A 16,666-nucleotide genomic window follows, 5' to 3' on the forward strand; every position below is an offset into this window, starting at 1 on the left:
TACAAAGTAATCTAACTAAAAACAACAAAACTTTAAGTCCCTAAATAATTTGATTTAACATGGATCCTAAACGGCAGATTCCCCTCTGGCACACCCAGTTGGCCTCTTCCATTTCCGGCTAGTCTCTTATCTGAACTGGTGCCACGTCTTTTGATCCATGAAAAAGGTACCACAAAAAAAAAGGGAAATACAACTAGTGGAACTAACAACTGCTATCACACAGTAGTTTTTATAATCCCGTATCACGTCTTAGGTTGCAGCAAGACAGAAGGTATGTTCTTTTCCAAAACTCAATGTACAGCCTCCTAATGTTGACATTCTCATCAAGGGTGAAAGGATTGATATATTTACTGAATTTACATATCTTAGATATCCTCCTAGAGTAATGATGGATCAAAATCATCAAAAAAAAAAAGGTAAAATACACCGGACATGATATTAAAATCCGAAGCGCCATCTCTTAAATTCCTGTGCTACCGGCGCTGATTGGATGGCTTAACCACTGACCTGCAGTGTTGAGAAAGGCTGAGTAGACACGTCATTGGGGCGGTCAAGTGGGCTCCTCATTTCATCAACGTTTCGCTGACTGGGCCCACGACGTCTCCAGTAGACTCAACGGTGCGTTCTGGCATCCCAGAACCACCCCCCTCTTATTTGGGACCAGATGGGGTCTTTCCTTTTCAGCCAGAGACACTCCGCTCTGCCACCCAATGTCTCCTTGATGGCCTGGCGTAGGGCTTGTTCGCTGATCCACAGGTCCCTCATCAGTCTTACAGTTGATGTTGCCATGAAGCCCCGACATCCAACTTCTACTAGGCAGATCTTTGCTCTCCAGCCTTGCTGTTCTGCTGCCGCTGTAAGCTCTGTTTATCAGTTTCTTCCTTTCAAAGGCTTCCTGCACAGTATCCTCAAAGAGACTGCAAGCTCCACTAAATACACCGTGCGCTGAGAGTTGAACCAGAGGACAAGATCAGGCTTCAAGTTGGTGATAGCCATCTCTGATGGAACTGTAAGTAATAACTGTTGGTCCACGTCCACCAGCATCTGTCAGTTCCGGGCTGCCTCCAGCTGTCACATCCTTGGTTGAATCTTGGTTGAATCACACCAACTGGCATAACTAGGTTGGTTGTTCCGGGCGGCAAGACATTGTTGGTTGTTCTATCGCTTTCCAGAGTCGCTGCCAGGCACTTTGATTGTGTCTCCAGGCGTACCGTCCTTGGGAAAGGCTCACTTTACACCCAGTGAGGAGGATGTACTTAAGTGTGGCTGGTGTTGAACACATGATGGATCTTTGCTCAGCAATTGGTGGAGATTTTTTTCGGGGGTAGCAAGTACATCATAGGTTGCTCAAATGAGGAAACAACTTCAAACAAATCAACTTCAGACAAATCAGAAACTGTCTTATTACATGTTGTGGGCAGGCTGGAGAAATTATTATCATTAGAGTACAAGAGTCCTTGTACAAATATAACTTCAAACTTGAAACATCATCTTCTGGGCTTTGAGAATGTTAGATTGTATTGAAATGTGACTTGTGTATAAATTATTTAATGTCCCTCCTCCATAACTTTGATTAATTTTGTTCTGAGAACTCTATTAAATCCTCCAGAGATCCTCCAGAGATTGTACCTGCCCCAGTGAGCTTTCTCTGTGAAAGCCACAACTCACTAAAACCAGACAACATGCAGAGTTTTAATTCTGGGAGAGTTCACAGAGGAGTTTATATGGAGACTGAATTACCACTAGTTCTACATCTGTGGGTTGTTTCAAATTTTTAATGAAATAAACATGAAATACAAATGTGCAATTCAATATTATAGAACATAGATATAACAGCAGAACAGCTCACACATATAGATCTCTCATTATATACAACTGATCTCCTAAGGGCTAACACTTATAAATTATTGTGACGTTGTGTATGTATGTATGTATACATACTCTGTGTCTTTGGCTCCGATAAGATCTAACAGTTGTTTCATGAGTCACAGTATTTCTACTGTAAGCGGGTCATTAGCAGGTGTGGTGACCTCAGGCATAGGGCAGGTCATTTAGGTCCATGTTTTTATTGAAGATGATGGAAAACTCTTGAGAAAGCAGCTGGTGGAGGCTCAAACCATCATGAGCGTACACCCAGCGTGCACCTGTCCAGTCGTAGCGCTTTGGCCCACTGCAAAAAACAGAAGCAAGAAAATTAGCTGAGATGTTGTCAGTTCAGATTTCTCGGTGAGAAAAATAACTTTTTTTTTTTTACAGTGCCAAGAAAAAGAAAGTGAAACCTGGAATTACCTACATCTATGCATAATTCCTCCATAAAATGCAGTGTGATCTTCATCAAAGTCACTATTATAGACAAGCAACTCACAGCTAAAGGTGCTAACAGCGCTAATTACAGCGAAAGTGCTGACAGAGATAACAGTGTTTACCTGTGGGGGGAAGCGGAGGGTGGGTGCTACGCTTCCACGATGACAGCTTTGGTCGGGGCGGCGTTATCAGCTGTAACCACCGTATGAGAGCAAAGCAGAGTAGCGGCCGTGAGCTAGCCAGTGGAGCACTCTCACATGCACAAACATGCACTGAAAGCATGCTCTGGTAGGACATTACTCCACTATAACTTTACATAGCTAATAGCTGCTATTAATCATCACCTCATAATTTTATTCTATTAGACATTTGTGTGAAATTGTCATAATTAGCATATGAATTCTTGAATTATGGCCCAAAAACATGTGTTGTGAGGTCACAGTGATCTTGAACTTTGACCACCAAAATCGAATCAGTCTATCCTTGAGTCAAATCGAACGTTTGTGCCAAACTTGAAGACATTTCTTCCAGGCATTCCTGAGATATCGCGGTTCACGTACAGACCCAAACCCAAAAACATAACGCCTCCGGCCACGCCTGTCACTGGCGCGGAGGCATAAAAATCTAAATAGGAAATGGTATGTGAACACCTTCACAAATGACCTCTAAAAAAGGTGGAAGAGAATCCTTACAGGGTTACAGTTAAGGACCTGTCAAAATGTCTCAAAGATTTATGTCTCAGTAATAACAAAAATATGGTGCTCATGGACGGAACCATGGAGGAAAACACTGTTCTCTCTAAAAAATATATTGATGATATTGTACATCTCAAACCTGAATGTTCTATTATGTTACTGGGACAATGTTCTGTGAAAACCTGAAACAAACACTTTAAACTTTGTTTGGAGTACTAAAGCAAAACTAACTAATAGCCCACCATAACATCATCGTTAAGGTGAAGCATGGAGTAAGGATCACCATGACGCCCCCGGGCAGGAAAACTATTAAGTTTGAGTTTAGCTGTCGGTCACCTGACGCTTAATAGAAGTTGGAAAATGTAACACAAAAATGCCCTTAAACACAGTGAAAAACGGCTTTTGACATAAATGCATGCAGGAACATGGTTGAAGTTACTGCCTGTAAAATAAGGTCGAACTAGATAATAAAACCAAGGTTTCACTTTCCTTTTCCAACCTCACATTGAATGTTCATGCAAATAATTCAATTAAATACACCAAAACATGCAATTCAGATAATGGCAGAGAATTTGGTTGCTTAAAAGATAAAATAATCCTCTTAGTGTAGCAGTACTTTGGGTTCAGGTTAAGCCAGATTCTCTGTATAGGCAGGATGTGTTCAATGTACAAGAGAGATTTACATTTTGTGAGGCCTGTATTTTATTTTAGTCTTTGAGGACTGACTATATGAGGTCTGATCACACTGATAAAGACACTGAGCCATTTATTTATTTGTTTATCTTTGTGGTTTTTGTGTAATACCTTTTTTTGTACACTTGGTGGCAGTCACCTCTAATGGGACTGCATTTATACAAGAAGGGTAATGCAGCCAGCCGTGTTGCATGCTGCGAGGCATACAGTTTTTGACCGTGGTCAAGGCGTGTGCCGGTAGCATAGCAGAGACTTAACTTGGGTTAAGCCCCATAACTGCTTATGATTGTGTTACCTGAATACAAGAGGCTTTGTAAGCAATGAATGAACCAGCTAACAGCAAAAGGTAAATTTCTGGACATCGTTGGTTTGTGCGTTACCCGGGCGATGCCTATATGGCGCGCGTCAGCTAAAAGTTTGCCGACATAGCAGCCCCGTAGTGACTGACTGGAAGCCACAACAGACACAGATCATTTCATTCATGCAAAAATAGAAAAAAGCTTGGTGATGGAGTGACACCTTGCAGGGCTAGCTACTACTGTCGCTGGCATGTAGCACGCAAGCACTATCCTGCCAAATTAGCCAACCAAGCTAGATGGCTTGCTAAATGCCAGTTAGTAAACTAGCTAGCTCAATTTTGTCTGTTCGCTCCTGTAAAGGTCATCACTGCCGAGACAATTTGCAATTGGTAAACGGTGCAAATTCATAAGCCAACATAAGTACAGCAAATTAGAAATGTATACTAACACTCATTATGGATTTACTCTGCCACTACCATCAATCAACGAATAGTGTTCATTTCATTGAAATGAATTGATTTCTGTCTGAAATGTTATTAATGCTGGTGTGACGGCCTTCAGATGGACGGACTATTTTCACCTTTTCCGTCCAAGAACGTCACAACATCCGGTTGAATGGTCAGCCAAACTGACACAGACAAAGTGAGCAGTAAGGCTACTGTGAGGGATTTACAGTGCTGGAAATCCATTCATCTTTGTTTTCACTTTGAATAGTTTAGTCAGCGAGTCTTACTGCTAAATTAAAGCAACTTCATCGCAGAGGTTTTGGTAATGTAACGTCAGGGGAGACAGGAACGCAACCTCCCAAGCACCTCGGATAAAAGGGTGAAAGCGGCACAGCTGCATACGTTTTGAGCATGTTTTTTTTAGACACAACATGTGAACAGGAACTTACTCCTCTTATCATTCCTGACACCTTAAGTTTAAAATGTCCACCTGTATTGGACACAGAGAAGAAGTGTCTCTGTGTGTGCAGCTATCTGCAGCAGTCTGAGCAGCTCTGTGTAACGTCAGCAGAGCAGAGCAGAGCAGAGCAGAGCAGCTGCAGTGCAGAGGAGAAAAGAAGACAGACAGCTGCAGACAGATGTTGGTGTTGTAGAGGCATTTTCTCCTACAAGGGGCACTGAGGCAGGTTTCTGAGAACCCCTCTGTGATGGTGTGATGGGTGTGTCACACTCAGCAATAGAATAAAACATTTGGTTCATGCGTTCCATTTCCTCAACACCATCAGGGCGTGTGTGGAGTCAGGTGTAGTGCGACTCTCCGGTCTTACGTGGTGGGAGAAGAAAGCCAGATCTGTCTGTTTGGTGTCTGCTTGTTGATGACGTAGGTGCCACGGCCCATGCCCAGCGCCACTGTCAACACCCCACTCTGTACATGAACCGAAGACAGAACAGAAACACAATCAACACATTTCTTGTGACAAATTAAATTAAATAAACCATTTCAACCACAAAGCTAAATGGTTATGACATTATGCAAATCGACGTGTTTCCGTAATCTATGACGATGTCGATGAGTCGCCTCTGACTTACGCAATTCATTAAGTATATTCTATATATTGCCCATCCCTAGTGTCTATTTTATATATATATATTTCAGAGAGTGTCTGTGGTTAGCCTAGCTTAGCATAAAGGCTGGAAACAGGGGGGGAAACGGCTAGCCTGGCTCTGTCCACAGTTCAATAATACACAGAGCAGCAGCAGCACCTCAAAAGCTCACTGATGAACATGATGTATCTCGTTTGTTTAATCTGGACACAAACGGAAATCTAACAATGATTTGTGATTTTCCGAGGAGGAGGAGGAGGAGGAGGAGGAGGAGGAGGAGGAGGACCATGTCACTGAAGTCACTCTGTAAATGGGATGATAACTCGTGAAGATGGAGGATTGCACTTAGAGAAACAAAAAAGCACAAAAAAGTGAAGAGTTGACTGCTTCTTCTATATTACTCCATAAAGATTTCCCTCCAGCACCTCTCGAAAGACCCTCTGCAGTGTGCAGTACTGCTTCTAGCTCTGATTTAGCCAGCCAAGTTACAGCTCTGTTGATTCTGCTCTGTGTGTGTGTGTGTGTGTGTGTGTGTGTGTGTGTGTGTGTGTATGCATGTGTGTGTGTGTGCGTGTGTACGTGCGTTGTTTATGGCCCCATATGTCACTGCAGCCAGTTGAAAAAGGGGGTCAGCTGCCAAGATGTGAACACTGGCCAATCAGTCAGAGCCAGCAGAGACAGCCGCTGTCCAACCAAAACGATTACACACACACACACACACTTTATTAATCACCCTCTCCACTGACAGGGTGGAAGAAGATGTTACAGGAGAGAAGTGTGAGAGAGGGATGAAAAAATAAAGAGAGACACAAACCGAACAGTGACAGTCACATGGATCTGTGGATTCGGACGTCCCAGAGCAAATCTAACAGTGCCGGAGGACAGATGCACTATAGACAGACAGGACAGTGAGATGATAACAGTGGGAAACAGGAAACAACGTGAAGCTTTTACCACCAAACATACATACACTCTACGTCTGCCTAAATACATATTTCATGCTAATGTGTGTTGCGTGATCTTTTCCCTGATAATATTTATCTGTCAGCGAGACACAGCTTCCACATCAACAGCAGCTGTTATGAAGCCTGGGTGTGACCGCGCAGAGCATCAATAAAGGCAGGCTGACACACATGGAGCCCATCACAGTTCACCCCCTGGTCATATGTCAATCTGAACAGGAGATGACACACTCTGAAATAGCATCAGGCTTGTAGGAACACGTCATAATACCGATCTGTCCATTTTGTGGGAACGTCTGAAGGATTAAGGATTAATTTCCAGTAAAGAGGTTAATGAATGGAGATAGTGAAGTCTAGAGTCAGGCTAGCAGCACCGTGAGGCTGTACTCAGACACAATGGTGCTTTGAGCTAAATGCTAACAGGCTGATGTTTAGCAGGTATAATGTTTGCCGAGTTCATCATGTTAGTTTAGCATGTTAGCATAAGCTAACATTTGTTAATTAGCACTTAACACAACGTATATCTGTACAAAATTTCATGGCAATCCATCCAATAGTTGTTGAAATATTTCATTAAAAAAGCCCAAAATATGGACCTCGAGGTGGCATTAGGGGACAAGTCAAAGGATTACCAAAGTCAGTGAGGAAGACCAGAACAGGACTCCTGCAGAGCAACACTTCTTTATGGAAAGGTCATGAGTTGGCAGCAAGGTAGAGTTCAGCGAGGACACCAGGGGTCTCATTTATAAAACAGTGCGTAGGATCCATACTAAAAATGTACGTGCGCACAAAAGCCGAAAATGGCGTACGCCAAAAAAAAATCAGATTTATAAACCGTGCGTACGCACACCTGCACGCAATGTTCCCTTTATAAATCACACTCCACCTGGAAATGTGCGCACGTGGATCCGCCTCATATTCCGCCCTCTACACGCCCACATTCAACCATAAATGGTCAATGCAAAACACCTAATTAATGTTTCTGCATGTGAATGAGCCTGTTTGATCTTTACGGTAAATCACGGCAACTACCGAGAGGAAGACCGAGAAAAGGAGTTTTTCTGACACAGAGATCAAGGGTGCTTGTAGTTGAGAAGGTCTCTGAACACTCGTTCCCTCTTAATTCTGTTATACACGTCATTTAGTCCTCAGTGCCGGTATATCCACCAGCACCATGCAGCATGTTACCAGTGTCACTGCAGTGTTTATATCTTTACAGCAATCCATTTCATCGATTCACAACTTGCCAAAATGATCAAGACAATCAGTAAAATCCAATCTAATAAAACATAAATAAATTAATAAGTCACGTCATCACTGCAGCGATTTTACACAACAACTTTATGAAAACGAATATGGTGCTTGGTGATATCTGCACACTATTAGAAGATATTATTAAAACTATTGGTGCTCTGTTCTGCCATTCTTTAATGCCATTTGATATAATCTTGGATTTCTACAACCGATGATGAGGATTTCATCAGCTGCTCCACAGCTGACTGCGAGTGTCGGTAGTCCGACCCTCTCCTCTGAGCTCCGGAGGTGGAGGGACTGTGATGGTGAGACAGCGCTGATGAGATATTGAGCAGAATTTGATTTGAGTTGGCTGATATATTTTACATTTGTAAGGTGCTTGTAGAATAGTCATGGCTCAATAGCACAAATAACAATAATAATGTTTATGATAAAGTGGATATAAGTATGAAGAGAAGTTAAATGTGTGAGAGGCATCATTATACGTATAATGACATTTAATGTCTACAGTCTGGCTTCAATTCACCACCTCACCATCTGCGTCTCCAGTTTCCCCTGCCTCGGTGCCTCCATAATGTGCGTACGCACGGGTCAAAGTTTCCGTACCGGTGCGCACATTCTCCCGTCAAGTTTGTTTTTATAGATCACAACTATTGCGTGGGAAGTGGCGTACGCACATTTCAGGCCCCGTTTTGTGCGTACGCAACGGTTGTAAATGAGACCCCTGGTCTCCTGAGACACTGCTGTCCATCTGTCACCGCTGGTTTTGGTTGAGTAGGGTGAAAGGCTAATCTCAGTAAAGCTCCATCGTGTTACATGTGCAATAAACTGTATGAAACTGAAGTTGAAGCTGAAGAATTTCACTAATATTATGCATTAAACATAAATTATTATTGTGATGTCAAAGCTCAGGTTGAACTTACACTCCTGGGTTTTGTTATCAATAAGGTGAGTATATTCAGCATGCAGCTCTGCCTGATGGACTCTCATTTACCACACACTGTTTGGTTAACAACTTAAATGATAGATTCATTTCTTTTCCAATGTATTTGTTTAGATCTTATGCTTTAACTGTCTGACTGCTTGTGTAGAGTTCACTCTGTCGTATATCTGTGTCTGACAGAGGCACCACTTTAATTCCGAGCAATGAAGTCGGTGAGTAGGATGTTATCATAACTCATAAAAAGAAAAACTACAAAATGAATTCCCATACAGAAAGAAAAGTGAAGCTGCTCTGATTTCTCAGTGGCCTCCTGCTGTCCTCTCTACCTGTCCCCTCTGTATCCTCCTCTCTGATAGGTCAGCGTAGTTCTCTCACTGTTTCTGTGTAACTCCAGGATTTACAGTATTTTTAAGCTTCATCCTGCCAGATAACTTCAAGCTGTCTGCCAACAAGAACAACAGGCTCTCAGCGTGTCGATTCTACTGGGCAAGAAATCAATAAGGCATCAGAGCCCAGCAGCCAAACAACAGGCCACGTCTGAAACAGCTTTATGGAGCACAGGAGGGGTAACGGGCCGTGCACAGCCCCCCACACCTACAGTCTCTGCTGTAGTCTCTCAACGAAACATTCCTATATCACACTTTCCTCTGGCTTTTGAAAGTTTAGGCCATCATTTTAACTGTCATGCTCTGTGACAGCAGTCTGTGGGTAGATCTGCTAGTCCCAAAAGGGGATAATGAGGGAATGACATTAGCAAAAAGCTACCGTTTAGCTGCCTAGAGCACATTCACTACCGTTTAATCTTTTGTACAAATTCTGCATCTCTGTATTCTTTACTGTGTTTGTCGTAAAGTGCGTTGTGCTGGAAGACAAATGAACAAAGTGAATCAGCTTATCAGATGCCATTTTGGATGATACCATTTGCCTTTACGGTGGCTCTGAGTGGTCAAAACGCAGAAAATCTAACCTGAAATAATGCCGGACGAAAGTTTCGGAGTCGGTGTGTAAACATGATTGACGCAATGTGAGGTCATATTTATTCTCAAACGTGCGACAATTTCAGACAAACAAATAAAGACTTGGTGTGCAAAGGCCTTTCCTGTATAGGCTACTCGTTTCATTGCTCCTTGGGAGTTCTTTGTACTGCTCTGTTGATTGAACGGACTGAGTAAAAGCAGGTTGTTGACAGAATAAGAAACCAGCCAGATTTACTTTTCTTTTCTTAATACTGTACAGTCACAGAGCATTTATAGCCTAGGTTACGCTGCCAACTGCTGGAGATCCCAATACACTACAAAGCAGTCAAACGGACCTACAATACCGTTATACCAGCTGCTATAACAAAACAAAAAAACAATCGTATTGGCCGATCAGCAATCGGTATCGGCGGCAAAAGAAATATAATCCGGGCATCATATCATCAATGTATATGTGCTGTTTGTGTGACAGGAGCAGCACCTATAAAGGGTTGATGAGGATCTATAAAGACAGCACGACTGAATGAGGAATGAATTGTTTCTGTAAGGGAAACATGCAGCTGTCATAAGTAATGTACAGCGTAGCGTAGAGGCTCATTACAGACCAAAGAGGAAGAGGTTTGTTTCCCCAAAGTGCATAATTTTTTCATAACGGCACAGATTAGAGTAGATTATCTCACTTGTACCCCGTCAACTTTGTGTTTGGTTAGGATCCATCTGGGAATAAATGTGAATTACTCAAACAGTAGGAGAAGCCATAACCTACAAAACAGCTGAAACCTTCCAACTCTGAAGCTTCATTTAGACCCCTGGTGAGCACACCATGCCAGAGGTGCGAGGTTATCTGAAAATAATGCACACCCTCCAGCCAATCACAATCCAATACACTCTGTGGACAATTTTTGGAATAACCGGGAACATAAACAGCATAATAATCTGAGCAATATAAAGTGTGCAGCAGGTGGAGGTGGTGTTTATACATCTCATGTCTCACTAAACTGCACATTCAATGAACCTCTTATTAAAAGAAGAGTGCAGTTTATTGATTGTCAAGTTTAGTGAACACAGACCACAACACCTCATCCCCTCTTTCTTTAGGGTTACATAACAATCTAATATGTTCAGTAATAATTAATGCTCTATTTTTTCTTTCTTCCAGTTACAGGGCTATATTTGTATAAGTTCATTAGATAACTGCTTCCAGTAGAGCTTCAGAGCCTTAAGGAGGGCAATAATGCAACACTGAAGCAGTGTATTTAGCCATATTTTGTTAAACTGACTGTTTTGGAACACACTGAGTAAATGGATGAAGAGCAAAGAAGTGGAGTTGTGGCACCTTTTTGGGATGTCAAACTTGTCACTATTTTAATCCTTTGTAGCCAACACAGTTTTTGCTGACCAGAGTCAGTAAAAGTGCATTAACTTGCACTGAAGTCACCAGGTTACAGTCGGCTTTCTTGCATAATCTGATTTCTTAAACTCTGCCTGTATACATGATACAGGTAACCGGATTTCTAATTGGATTTTTTACGTGTGAGCATGTGCAGGACAAAGACAGACAGAGAAAGTGTCGCTGTGAAAGCTGAGCAGGAGGATGAGATAATAACACGTAGTGATGAGTCCCCATATCTCAAATAATTCCATCAGACTACAACTGAAACTAACTCAAAGAGGCCTTTGTAAAGACTAAATAAGTCAGTCTCTACTGTACGTTTGACCATTTGTAAAATTCAGACACATTGCCACTGTAAGAAAAATGTGTGTTCTGTTTCATCTATCTTCTATCATATAGGACACCAAGCTTGGGAGAAGTCTGGAAACTGACGTGCTGCATGTAACCAGGTTACTACAGGTCACGTTCTCGGATTACTTGCGTAACCTAGTTTCTCTGGTTTTTCCAGGTGTTGGGGAGTACTACTGCACATGTGAAAATGTTGTAAAGCCTTTAGTTGCTCCAAAGAGAGCTGTGTGAGGTCTGGTAAACTGCCTCAAGTGATGTCACACCCACTGTTCTTTTTTTTACAGTTCTTAATACTCATCTTCCCCATTAACAAGGTGTAAAAAAATAAGAACGACTATAATAAGCCAGTTACCTTGCTCTCAGGTGAGTGGTCAGCTGATGCCCATCAACCTATTATTAGTGTGTAAAAATATCTTCCACTGCAGTCAGATGTTCCCAAAGTGACCAAAGTGAACAGGAAATAGAGTGACTTACAGAGAAGACAACATCGAAGTCTTCTCCAGTGAACGCTTGATCGCTCAGGTCTTCGAAATAATCAGTCAGAGCATCCAACGTCTCCTCTGCCAGCTTCTCATACGCTGCTTCCGGCAGCTCACTTGTAGAGACAGTGATGCAAATTTACATATTAGTTTAACCATTCAACGCTGGACTAGTGATGCTTAGAAAAGAAGTTAACTGTGGGTTACCTTAAGGGCACAGGTGTGGGGTTCTCCAACCTTTGTGGTGTTAGATGGATGTATTTCCTCCAACTATCACCATCAACTCTGCTCTCAAACCACTGACAGAGAAAAACTGAGGTCAGACACTAAATAACAAGGACGCATCAATTATCTAAATCCACTTTGGATTCCTTTAATCTCACATTTCCTCTGCAATGCATTCATCTTGCAGAATGTTCAACTTTGATATAACTTTATCATTTATTTCCATGGCATTTCTTAGCTCCCTTCACTTAAAAATAGATGACACACTTACAGGAATTGGTATGTGACGGTTCAATTTGACCTTAACACAGTTTTGTTGTAAACTTGTGAGTTATTTCATTTATAGAAATCCTTAAAGGTCCCATATTATAAAAAATATGTTTTTTTTTATTATAAAGCAGGCTTGAGTCCTATATAAATACTGTGAAAGTATCGAAACACTCAATCCACAGGGAAATACACACAGCCTGTATTCAGAAACTCTGCATTTGAAACAAGCTGTCAGGATTTCTGCCCATTTGTGATGTCACGAATATACAATATTTAGACCCTTGACACAATTTTAAACGTGAACATTATAAATGTGTCCCAGTTTATTCCTGGTTGCAGTGTATGTGAATCAAGCCCCCAGGAAGTGCGCCGGTCGACGATCCAGACTTTCGTAGTGGCCAAACGGCGGTACTGCAACTTCCGTGTCAGTCACGTGATGCATTGGGCCCAAAAATACTTTTTCCCATAGACTTACATTGGGAAAGAGACGTCTGTAACTCAGCGGATAATTTTTTTGAGGTAATTTAACTCCCCAGTACGAACACCCTAATAGCCCTTATTAAAAAAATTAAGTTTTTAAAGTTGTAAAATGCACTAATAGCTGAATCCAGAGTTATTTCCCTTCCTCCGTTCATGTGAGTGAGACCCAGACTGAGGCTGGAGCGCATGCCGTGATGACGGCGTGACGTTGGGACCCCTTGACCGAGTCATGTGACCGAGCGGACGCTACTGGGCATGTCCCAGTTGCCCAAGAGCCGCCAAGATCCGGGTACTTTTCCAGACAGAAGTCGAGCCATTTAGGCTTCATGCGCCACTGAGCAACTCTCATAGGATTGACCGGGGCCAACGCTGAATCAAGTTCTTTTAATACATCCATGATGTGAATGTCATCAGCTGACAGGAAGTACACATGGACCCAAGCTGTTGCCTAGCAACGCAATTCTGTTGCAATTCTGTTGCAATTCTGTCAAAATGGAGCTAAAACGGAGCGTTTCAGACAGAGGGTAAATACAGGCATATTCAGGCTGACAGTATGAGGAAAATAAAGTGTTTTTTTTAACATTACAGCATGTAAACATGTTCTAGTAGAAACACAAAACACAAGTATGAACCTGAAGATGAGCACGATAAGGGACCTTTAAAGTGTCAAAGTGAGGCAGAACTCACCTTGTGAGGCTGACAGACGGGATGTAACGTAGTTAACGGACGAACCACCGGGACGCGAGACGAGCTCCTGAGCTGGAAGATTAAATATCGTTAATATGAGACCTCGGCGTTAGTGAGTGAGTTATGATACATGATGCAACAACGAGCTAACTACGTGACATCATTCAGCAGCGTGTGTTACTGGTCTTCATGTTAACTACCTGGTTAAACAGGCTGCTGCTGCTCCGCGCTGTCACCATGCTGAGCTGTGAGTTCACACGGTGACATATCTGAGGATAAATACAGCTCGTTCTAGGGAAGAGCAGCATCACGGTAGTCTCTACTAGTTCACCGCTGCTCCGTCCTGGTCCTCTGGTCCTCCTGCGAGCTGCACACTAACATTCAATGTCCACACCGCCGCCTGCTGGATGGGAGTGTGTCCGGTAATGAACCGGAAGCAGCAGCAGCAGAACAAAACATTGTTTATGGTCTTTATCTTGTCATGGACAATAACAAAGATGACTTTCTGCTGAATAACATTCTCATTCTTTGAACATTTTATTTGCACAAATCCAAGCATATGAAAGTGAAACCTGGGTTTAATGTGTTTCAGTCTGAGTTTCTTTCTTACATAAAAGCCCTTAAAGTCATGAAAAAACAAAAATGCTTTGAAACTTCTTAGTATAATAGAAGAATATGAATTACAGGTACAGCCCTAGCCCTTAACTTAATTTATTATTATTTTCATGTATAATTTTACATATTTTATCTGTTCTTGTTCTTTATGCACCTTGTCCTTTTACTCTAATGCAATGATCTATGAACCATCATAGATCATTGCATTAATTCTATGAATATAATCCTCCTTTCCCGAGCTAAAGCTCTCTTTCTCAATAGGCAAATAGTTTCTCTTTTTTTTCCAATCATTCAAGCATCTCAGACCAGCAAGAAAACTCACTCATTACATTTTAAAATATCAGTTCTTGTCAGATGTCAGAATTGGTTTTGTTTCACCTGATTACATGGGGCCGAAATGGGTTAATTAATTTAATAGTAAATTCTGTCATTGAAAAAAAATATAGCCCTTACAGTCCCTTACCAAAAATAAGTTTATTCAATACAAGTGTGCTATTAGTATACTTATTTTAAACTTAAAATAAGAGAGTATGATTTCCGTTTACTTTGTATGTACTTGTCAGAGATATACTTAACAAAATTACACTTAAGTATACTTGGCTTCTACTGACAAGTATATAGAAAAGTCTAAGTATATTTGGCTTATGTTTACTTTTTGATAGAGTACCCAATTAGAGGGTTCTGAGAGTTTGTAAACATGTTTTGATATTAATTTACTTTAAATCTTCAAGAATTTTTTGCATTCGCCGTTCACCGTGGAGGCATTCAAGAAAAACTTTTTTTATTTTTTTATCTCATCACAAAAAAAGTCAAATAGCAAAAGTCTCTCTATGTAATGCATAAATCATAGTACTATAAGTTAAAGAAAACTTACAAGTATACTTGTAGTAAAAACTAATAAAATAGTAGTTCACTGAGAGTATACTTTCATAAACTAAAAAGTGGGCTACAAGTATATAACTAGTAAACTAACAGCATACCTATAAGTTCACTTGTGGTATAGTTCACTTCATAATATAGTTGCAGTACAAAAATTACGTGTTAGATGTAAACTAGTACTGTGTACTCAAAATGTACTATTCTTACACTTAAAGTACACTTAAAAGTATACTTTTATAAACTAAAAAGTGGGCCAAGAAGTATTGAAGTGGTGCACTTAAAAGTATACTACTAGTACACTGATATTACATAAAGTATACTTGGAAAATATAGTTGAACTTTACTTAATTTTACTTCATAAAATAAACTTGAAGTATACTACTTTTTTTGTAAGGGGTATAATCCACTAATATTTCATATTGAATCAAATTATACTTTAATGGTGAATCCATCATGCTAGTGGATAGTAAGTACAATCTACGGTAACTTTCAGATCAGCCCTGTCTGATATATTTGAAAAAGATCATTCTGAGTGACGCAGTAGAAAAACCCAGACAGAGTGGGAGGGGGCAAACAAACAAGCTGTACAATGTGAGGCTCTGAGGCTGAAGCTGCTGAAGTTCGTAGAAATCTTGATATGGATTGACCTCTTAAATCGATCAGGCATCAACATTTTTGTTCATAGTAACCAAATCTATCAGAGCTAGAACAAGATGATACACAATACAGTATACACAATACTGTCAGACAGAGTGGAATAAGATTATTTTAACAGTCTTAGAGCTACTTAAAATAAAGGGCTGGATGTTTTATTCAATGATATGCAAGGATGCATTAAAGTCTACCACAAAATACAACATGATCAGGTGTGGACACTGTTTTTGGCAGTGAAGGACACTCCTAGATACTGTTCATTTAGCCCCAGACAGAAGCAGACTGATGAAGACGGGGGCATCTAAACAGCCACAAACATGATGAAGTCATGTTGTTGGAAAGCATGTGCTCTACTCTTGTACATTCCCTACATCCATTTTACAGTAACTCATAAAGTACTACATACATGTATTCATTATATTACAAGTGCAAATTCATGTACCTAATGTGTTAAAGAGGAGAATAGACATGTGTCTGTTAACCCCTGCCTGCACTTGTATCTAAACTGCAGATCAGCTCACATCCGACATTATTCATGACTGTGCAGCCGTCCTACCAGGGCTCAGCCAATCAGTCCACTCACAGCTGGTGAGATGTGTCAGGCCCTCGTCTGATTGGCTGGCAGCTTCTCTGGTGAGGGCTGAGTGCTGAGAGATCAGTGGAGGATTTCTGACTGAGGCCTCTGCTGAGGAGATCCATTGGAGTGATGGGGAGAAAAGGGGAGTGAGAAGTTCAAGCCATGTTATCTCATTAGAAGTGAAACTTTCACTAACCTACAACTGTCATTCGTGGTTTCATCTGTGCTAAAGCAGTGATCCTGGGTTCAATAGGATTGACACTGGAGATCTCACAGCAGAGCACCTGCAGGATTAAAACGCTCACATTTAGAATACCGTATTCCTTTTACTGCTAAGAGTCATGTTACGTTATGTTTGAAAAACAGATTTGCATTTTTACAC

At 41.2% G+C, this 16,666-nt stretch overlaps 1 protein-coding gene across 1 annotated transcript; it reads right to left on the bottom strand.

Annotated features, from left to right (window-relative positions):
- Positions 1-1,755: 1,755 nt before the first annotated feature.
- Positions 1,756-13,988, bottom strand: fxn (frataxin). The gene is made up of 6 exons (XM_037778759.1): positions 13,760-13,988; positions 13,560-13,631; positions 12,105-12,196; positions 11,893-12,013; positions 5,265-5,362; positions 1,756-2,170 (listed from the first exon to the last, which is right to left on the bottom strand). Exons 1-6 carry the CDS (start codon positions 13,865-13,867, stop codon positions 2,032-2,034), a joined length of 630 nt encoding a protein of 209 aa, XP_037634687.1. The 5' UTR covers positions 13,868-13,988; the 3' UTR covers positions 1,756-2,031.
- Positions 13,989-16,666: the final 2,678 nt, after the last annotated feature.

This window comes from Sebastes umbrosus, chromosome 8 (genome assembly GCF_015220745.1).
Source record: "Sebastes umbrosus isolate fSebUmb1 chromosome 8, fSebUmb1.pri, whole genome shotgun sequence".
NCBI classification, from domain to species: domain Eukaryota; kingdom Metazoa; phylum Chordata; class Actinopteri; order Perciformes; family Sebastidae; genus Sebastes; species Sebastes umbrosus.

Coding starts and splice junctions, on each gene's coding strand:
- fxn (XM_037778759.1), bottom strand. CDS start 13,867: ATGCTGCTCTTCCCTAGAACGAGCTGTATTTATCCTCAGATATGTCAC. Junction 12,197..13,559: donor CCGTCTGTCAGCCTCACAAG/GTGAGTTCTGCC, acceptor TTTCTCTGTCAG/TGGTTTGAGAGCAGAGTTGA. Junction 12,014..12,104: donor CCCACACCTGTGCCCTTAAG/GTAACCCACAGT, acceptor TGTCTCTACAAG/TGAGCTGCCGGAAGCAGCGT.